Source organism: Prenolepis imparis, unplaced genomic scaffold, assembly GCF_030444845.1.
Source record: "Prenolepis imparis isolate NDT839.2.m4 unplaced genomic scaffold, iyPreImpa1.0 SCAF_7, whole genome shotgun sequence".
In the NCBI taxonomy this organism is placed as follows: domain Eukaryota; kingdom Metazoa; phylum Arthropoda; class Insecta; order Hymenoptera; family Formicidae; genus Prenolepis; species Prenolepis imparis.
Window position 1 is genome coordinate 17,591,432 of NW_028141165.1, and position 8,674 is coordinate 17,600,105.

At 42.0% G+C, this 8,674-nt stretch overlaps 1 protein-coding gene and 1 pseudogene across 1 annotated transcript; both read right to left on the bottom strand.

Moving 5' to 3' along the window:
* Positions 1–1,714: 1,714 nt before the first annotated feature.
* On the bottom strand, positions 1,715–2,152 carry LOC145938672 (uncharacterized). Its single transcript, XM_083042438.1, has one exon. It carries the CDS (start codon positions 2,150–2,152, stop codon positions 1,715–1,717), a length of 438 nt encoding a protein of 145 aa, XP_082898564.1.
* Positions 2,153–2,636: 484 nt separating this feature from the next.
* LOC145938673 (uncharacterized) lies at positions 2,637–6,528 on the bottom strand (annotated as a pseudogene).
* Between the last annotated feature and the right edge of the window lie 2,146 nt (positions 6,529–8,674).

An 8,674-nucleotide genomic window follows, 5' to 3' on the forward strand; every position in this document is an offset into this window, starting at 1 on the left:
ACATTGCATGAAACAAATGTTCAAGGCAGATGGACTGTGAACGTGTGGATAGGAATAATAGGGGATCATATCATTGGTCCCGAATTTATTCAAGGCAATGTAAATGCACATTATTATTCGAACTTTTTACTCCATCGGCTGAATGAACTTCTTGAGGATGTGCCACTGGCTAATAGAATAGAAATGATGTTCCAACAAGACGGACATCCTGCCCACACTTCTATTTTGGCAAGAACAGTTTTAAATCAAAAATTTCCCGGGAGATGGATCGGACTTCATGGTCCTCGGGAATGGCCACCACGTTCTCCGGATCTCACACCCTTGGATTTTTTTATGTGGGGTTTTTTAAAAAATAAAATATACGAAACTCTGCCGGAAAATGCGGAAATATTAAAAAATAAAATTAAAAACGCGTGTGCAGAAATCACTCCTCTAATATTAAAACGAGTAAGAGAAAATTTTATGCGTAGAATTGCGTTATGTTTAGAGGAAAATGGTGGACATATTGAACATTTATTGTAATTTATTGTAATTTAAAAATTAAAAATATTTTTGTTCAAATTTGTTTATTAAATTTTATTTATGTGATGTTATATATATTATTTAATATATATTTTATTTATATTATTAAATTTCACTACTGTTCACTATCCTAGAGTCATAAAAACCGATTTCTCTTTCCTCACTTCCCGTCAAACTTGCATTTAGATTTTATTCTGCGAGCCCAGTAAAGCGTGCCCCTGTCGGTAAGTAGATAGGCAACCCGACATACTGATGTGTATGTCGCAGAAACACCCAGTACAACAGAACCAAGAATTAGAAAGATTATTATAATATATTTCTGATGTCATTTTAATATAGCGAAAAAAGAAATCTGCATCATTTTAAGCTCTTTCACAAAAATTTAAAAATTATCTAGAATTATCTCTTCGTAAATTAATGAGATCTACTAGCATCTATTTCTCCAAAGTTTATATATTTTTCTCTTTAATATAAATAAAATTCCCATTAATTAAAAACTAAACATGATAATAAAAATGTTGCTCTGGGATTACAGATTTTTTTACTTGGTTAAGATTATATTTGGTTAATAATGTCTAAATCTATATATTGTTTAAAATAAAAATATAAATATTTTTGGTTGTTATGTTATGACTGAATGACATAATTTCTAATATTTATATTTTATTATGTTTTGTCATTTTTCATTGTGCGTTAGATTTAATATCTCTATTCCTAATTTGTATTCTTTAGTATATTTAATATTTATTTTTATTCTATTTTCTTTATTGTGGGCAGAGCCTTTTATTATATCTTTATCTTATAAATTCGTTAAATTTCCAATATTTCTTTTATTTCTTATGTTTATTTATATACTATATATTTTTTTTTTGATAAACCATATATCACGCCATGAGCGACAACGAACTTCAAAAACGTATACGTTTCTCTTGAAAAATATGATGGTATGACCCATTCGTTGCATTGCGAATGAAAAATTGCGTATACGTTTCAGTTGTGACCGTCAAGAATAATGTTCTAGGGATTTTCGGGTGCGATCATTCGCAATGTGCAACTTACGTATACGCTATTTCAAGAATAGGGCCCCAGTTCGAGTATTCATCCATGTGAGATCCACTATGGACCCGCCCCGCATTCTCACGCATGTGTCCTCGCCCCCCGTGTTGCAGGGAGCGAGTCCGCATCGCGCCGCTCACTTCAAAAGCTCGCCACCACGCCAGTCGTTCCGCGGGGAACTCCAGACGCTAGACTTAGCGTTGAAGTCCCCCGCTACCACGACCGGGGCGGGATGGCGACCGATTATTTGCCTCTCAAGGGCGTGCAACCTCTCACAGTACTTTCTCTTATCGATGTTTGGCGAGAGGTACACGCCCACAACTACGATGGGCCCCCACTGCGCCATAACGTATCCCTCCCCCGCTTGTAGAAATTCCAGCGGGGGAGACGTTGACGCATTCCTCCGGGTGATCGCGGCCAAGCCGTCCGCGCTCTGTACCCAGTTTCTCTCGGGTACACAATACGGCTCGGCCACGATCCCCAGGCCGCAGTCCCTCTCCGCCATATTATGGACAAAGAGGTCCTGGGCGTTCTTCGCGTGATTCAGGTTGGCCTGCAGTACTTTACAGGCCATCCTGAGCCGGTTCATTGGCATCCGTTCCCGCCGTTACTTCCATTGCGGCGGGATCTCCATCTTTAATGTCTTCCCGAAGGCGCTGCTTTTTAGCTCCACCCTCGGGAAGCTTTTCTTTCTCTTCCCGTTTGGTGCGCACCCGTAGAGTTCTCCTCTCCATGGGCTCCTCTTGGTTAGGAGCCGGGCTTGTGAGGGGTGTCTCCGAGGGTGCGTCTCCCTCCTCTCTAACCGCCTCCTCTACGTTCTTCTTCTTCCCTTTTGTTGGGGAGGCGGTTGTAGCCTCTCGGTCCCTAGCCTCGCGGTCCCTAGCCTCGCAGTCCCCTTTCCCACATGACATCATCCCCGCAAGGACCCCACAACTATTGGGAGCTATACGTATGATAGCTAGGGAACTGTTTACGGGTGGGAGAGAGAGTGCGGATGGGAAATGCGTGCAAAGAAATTACATCATAATTTAAACTTAAAAAAATTCTTTATTATTCTTTTACATATTTTTTTGACTAAAAACTAAAGTTGCCAGCTCGCAATCGATAAGATGATGCTTGTTGAAGGCGTTGCTAGCGCGTATTATATTTGATACTTCTTTATTATCCGTTACAGTGGACGCGATATTAGAAAATTGTGTAAACTTGACATCGACCGTCTCTGTAATTCTAACCAATCGATCAAAAGTTATATCAATGCATGGATCGAGATCGAACATACAATGTAACGTCGATTCGATCATCATCATGCGTACATTTGAAGATTCGAGACTTATGAGTTTGGCGTCGTTAATTGTATGAATTCGCACTGTTAGCGGGCCAACGTTTATAAAATTGTAGACACCTTTAGAGTCGCTGCGAAGGAAATTCTAAATATTGTGACGTTGCTCGTAGAGTCCTTTCCATGTTTCGAGAGATAATATTAGTTCCTTTCCTCGATGATCTCCTATAATGATCTCCACGTAACTCGGTGGACCCACGTTGATACCAATTTCGAGGAATTTGAATTCGGTAGCTGTCAATGCGTATCGTCTGCCTAGTATACGAACCGCACGACGCTCCAACGAAATGCTGTGAAAATAAAATTAGTTTAAAAATAATATAATTAGTAAAAAATATAAAGATATAAAATAGAAAAATAGAAAAAGTTAAACTTACTTGTCGCATTTGTTCTCAAACGATGGAGTTTTGTCACAACTCGGAACGTAATTATTCACATGTCTGCCGACAACGCTGCTTCTTTCGGTAGAGTACATTTTTTCTACGTTATTAAAGTGAAACCACCAGTACGAACGGTTAACGCGACACTGATCATATAAAGAAATTAATCGAGTATACATGACGCTTATTTTTTTAAAGTAATGGGGGTAAATGTGGTGGGAGATTAATGTGCTATGAAATTTAGGAGAAGGGAAAATGGCGCTCAGAAAAAAAAAATTCTTAGTAACGATTCGCGAGCAAAGGATTGGAAAAGGGGAATAAGAGATAAAACATCAATGTTTAAATATTTTATTTTTCCAAATCTTGCAATTCTTTCTGGCGTTGCGACCACCAGTTAAATATTTTGAATACATTTTGTAATGCACAATTCTTAACATGTTTTCCACATCGCATAGTGTTCTTAACATCTAGATTATTTAGGGACTCGATATCGTCGTAATCAGCATCCAAGGTCTCGATGATTAAGTTTTCTCTCGCATCGTCACCGAGCATATCAGCCAACCATTCTCGTTTCTGACATCCCTTAACATATACAGTAGACTGCATTACATCATCTTCAATCACAGCCGTTGTAATCAATCGTTTCGCCATGCTGTACGCAACGATTACATCCTCCCAATGCAGTCCATGATGATTCATCATCAACCATAAAGCCCGAGTTTTCTCAGATTTTGTAAGAAGATACCATGGTACAGGACTCTTAAAAATGTAGTGCGCGAGAACAGTTCCCCTTTTCAGTACTGCCACTTCCTTTGCAATAAATTTGTTCGAAACAATGAATCCTTGCAGATCGACAAAGGTTGGTACAGACATGATGAAATCTCTCTTCGATGTGAGTCAGTCGAGAGGAATGAGAAAACTCTACAACCATATCAAAACACTTTGATTTATATCCTGCTCCTTTTCCCCCTCTCTAAATTGATGCAAACACTTAGATGATTTTGCGTACAACGTTGGTCAACGGGTTGTACTGGATCACACGATCATGTATGATGAGACAGTACGCAATGGTATTCATCGGCACGTTCTCCTTACACTCAAATTCCAATCTTACATCCATGGTTGCGCTCTTGATCGATTCGTTTTGTCAAGAACAATCGATGATTACGAGCATTAATCACCACGCGTCTGTAATCCTCGCGAAATCCCAATAGCATGTAAAGCGGTATGCAAAAATTGAAGTATCCATTCACAATAGTCGGTTCACTCCAGCCGGCGTTTCTCATAATCACGCTTCTATCGGATGATATCGTTACATAGTTTTTTAGCGCAGTTATTACTCCTACGTTTCTGTTGCGATCAATCTCCACGCCATCGAGTTCGTATCGAATCTCATCAAACATGAATGCGACGCAATTATTTTCCAATATCACATTAGATCCTTCAGCTGGTCTATTTATCTTTAATTCACCTTCGATGTATAGAAAACTGTCAAACGGCAACGTATACAGATCCTGTTGTTGTATGGGTATTCTTATCTCATCACTGTGTCCGAACGTGGCGTTGGCGAACGGGTTGTACGTGTGAGTCTCAATCTTGACGATGCGTTTTGCAATCTTCTCCGATGTTGAGGATGTTGGTCATTGTTCAGATATTTCGCACCGCGAATCCTAAGGATTGTAAAAACGCAACGTTCAATGTATTGAGTTTCTTTTTCTTTGCGCAACCTGCTGATTGGATATTAGCAAATGTTGACGTTGTTGTCGCTGGCCTCGTAAAGATTGTGTTATCTCTCGCGTCTTTTGATCCGTTCAACACGAGCATCTCATGCGCAGCACACGTAGGTTATTGCTATCGCCGTCATACATGCAATCTAATGGTGATCTCCTCTCCTCGAAAATCGAGCAATCGTCCGTCCTGGTCGACAACGCGTAAGATTAAATCCGTAATGTTCCGCGCGATGATCGGCAAGTAAATGATCTGTGCCGGCGTTTCCGATATCTTATATCCTGATGGTACCCTCAGTGAAAATTCATGTATCGTATGAACGAGTTTGCCGTTGCTGTACGCGCCCGCGGTCACGTTACACTCTACGCGGATAATATTTATGTTGATAATGTTAATCGACATGTCCGACTCGTATCATTTTCGCGGCTGCAGTATACGGTTCGAGAATCCCAGCAATGCTCCAATGTTGTTGGGCTTGCTAAAGTTTATTCTGTAGGCGCATTTTCTCACTTCTCATAGTATTGTAATTAGCGCGGAGCACTATCGGGTATTCTCCATTTTCAAAATCACCATTGTCAATGTATTTTTAGCGTCATCACGAACAGCGTGTCGCGGACGTCTCCGTGAAATTACATGTTTCAAAAACTCAGGAATCATAATTTTCGCGTCATCTTTACCAAAGTAAAATTTATTATTCGAGGAATTCACGTTCGATATCGTGTGATAAGTCTCAAAATCCGCTAGACCGAGTTCGTATTCATCGTCGCTCAAATCTATGGCGCGAAAGTAGTTTGCCGCGAGGACGCTACTCTTCCCAGTCAGCGTGAATGTCATAGACATATCGACAAAACTGTTTAACGAATACTGAGTTAAATAATGCAATGTCTGTCTTTAAATTCGCATGTATCGACCGTTCGGAGAAACTGCAGACACAATTGTCCGCAGATGCTCTGATCGTAAGTTTAAACAGGTGTGTGATTGTACTGTATCTTCGTCACGTTCCGCCCGAAATATCGCACCAATTCATTCGGTGGTCGAAGATTGCCGAAACTGTCGAAATATATAGCGCGATTCCCCCTCTTTGCGTACATCACCCAATGAGTACCTGGTCCTTTAGCGTTATCCAAATTTACGATGCTGCTCTCGTTTTGATATATACCACCGATCGGTAGCGAATCACGCATGAAAACACCTCTAAAGTATGGAATGCGCATACGTTTTGCCAGTTGCAGCAATTGTACGTCGGTAGATTCGCCCTTTGGCATTTTTAGCGTCTCCTTGACGTTTTTTTTTCCTCCTTGAAACTCCTCGTCCGCGTTTGTATTGAGCGAGATACAGTCCGTGACCTTCCATGGCGCGATTCTGACGTAACATCTCTTGCAACTGTTGCGAGGCTTTTCCGTCGTTCACCATCTTTGCTACGCCAGCCGCTCCACCACTCAGTATCCGTTTCTTCGTCTTCGTCGTCTTCAGACCCATATCGAGCTTCGTCTTGGCTTTCATCGCTGCCTAGACAGCTGTGGCGACGGCTCTTTCACCGAGAGTCAAATCTCTCGTAACGATGCTAATTCGCGCTTTCTCGGCGAGTACCTTATGCGCCACGTGTCTCTCGGTGAGATCGTTGTTCTGAGAGTATGCAATATCGTGTTCACGGCCGCGTCCAATGGGTTGATACCTCGATCGCCTCTGGCTAATCGCTTCTGTAGCCGCGTGCCCGGACCGCAAAACTGATAGCCGGGGGATATGGAATTCGATCGGAAGTGCGTTCATCGCGTGATTTGATACGCCTCTACCTATTTTTGTTGACATTCGCTGCAATCCTTTATCATCGGCGCTGGAACGTCGATGTGCGTTCGCTGCCACAGTCGATTGTAATGTTCGAAACAATGGCGACGGGCCTGAATCTCTGGATTCGCCTTTATGTGTTCCAGAAGCTTGTTCTACACGTAGAGGAAGCGATTTTCACAGATTCGCAATAAAATTGCTTTTGGCACAAATTGCAGCTGTTCGGCGCTTAAACCGTGAATATCGGAAGCACTTGTCAGCAGGACAAACATTTTTTCGTTACTGAGCGATTCGTGATTCCGCGCAGCTATAAATAGGCAGGCGTTCGATCCAATCGGGGAGTAGGAAAAATGAGATTCGTGCGACAACCTGTGACGATACGCGTGACGAATTGCGACGACAGATTACGCTCGATGGGAGACAACGTGGAGATGCGCAGACACGGTACGATGTTACCGACTACTATACGCGCGATTGTTTGCGGCCCCTCGAATTGCGGTAAAACTAACGTCTTGATTAGTTCGATAGAAAACCCGCACGGCGTTTGCTTCGAAAACATGCAAGTGTACTCAAAGTCACTGCAACAGCCGAAATATCATATCTGGAGAATTTGTTGACGTCGATCAACGAAATCGGCTACTTTACATTCTCCAATAACAGTGACGTCATTCCACCAAACGAGGCACGTCCAAACTCGATTTTCGTCTTTGATGACGTGGCGTGTGACAAGCAAGATACAATAAGAGAGTACTTCTCAATGGGACGCCACTCGAACGTCGACTGATTCTATCTCTGTCAGACGTACGCGAGAATACCAAAACATTTTATACGCGAGAATACCAAAACATTTTATACGCGACAACGCGAACTTACTGATCTTGTTTAAACAGGACGGTACCAACTTGAAACGTGTACAACGATCACGTGAATACCGACATGTCGTACAAGGATTTCAGTAAATTATATCGTATTTATTGGCAACAAAAGTATGGATTCCTAGTGATAGATAAGGACTGCTCGTTTACAAACGGGCGATACAGAAAAGGATTTAACGAGTTCGCGATACCGCAAAACGATTAGTCGCTGCCGATATTCTGTGTTCGGTCGCGTGAAACGCGAGCACTCTGCCGACATGGCTATGAGCGATAACATTCGCGAACGTGAAAAAATTGCGAAAGAGATTGTGAAAACGAGCGAATCGATCCGTAAGAAACATCGTGTTTTAAAGACCGGATAGATCGACGACGATATCGCGGTCAAGACTCACTTTAAACCTATTATCGAGCCGCTACAAAAGATTGTCGACAACGCGAGCTCGATCGCGGTGAAAAACGAACCGGAGAGTAATGCTGACGTGAAAATTAAAACGTTACCCACAGTTAAACGGTATGAAAAGGAAGAAGATGCGACACCGAAAAAGAGAAAACGGCCAAACACAATTCACTCATCGACGCCACGTACATCGGACGGATTTTTACTGGATGAATCGCCGATAACCTCTACACAGACTCTACACTACATCCACCTCTGCACAGTTCGCGACAACGAGAATCGTACCATACAATTCCCGAATCACTCGCAAACGAAAATGTTTTCGAAACCACAGGCAATTCACTGGAAACATCCGTTCGAAACGTGTTACAAATGTCGGAAGGTCAAGAAATGTTGCGAGAGCACTTGGGGCCACTGGGACAAAAATACATGAGCGTTCTCCTCGGTGGCGACGAAAAAAACGAGATCTATCACGTATACGGTGTCTATTTTAACAAGGATGAAATGTTGCTCGGTAACAAACGATTCGACATCGACAAATACGATTCTATAATTATAGACAAAGTGAAGTACATTGGTACACCAGGATTAT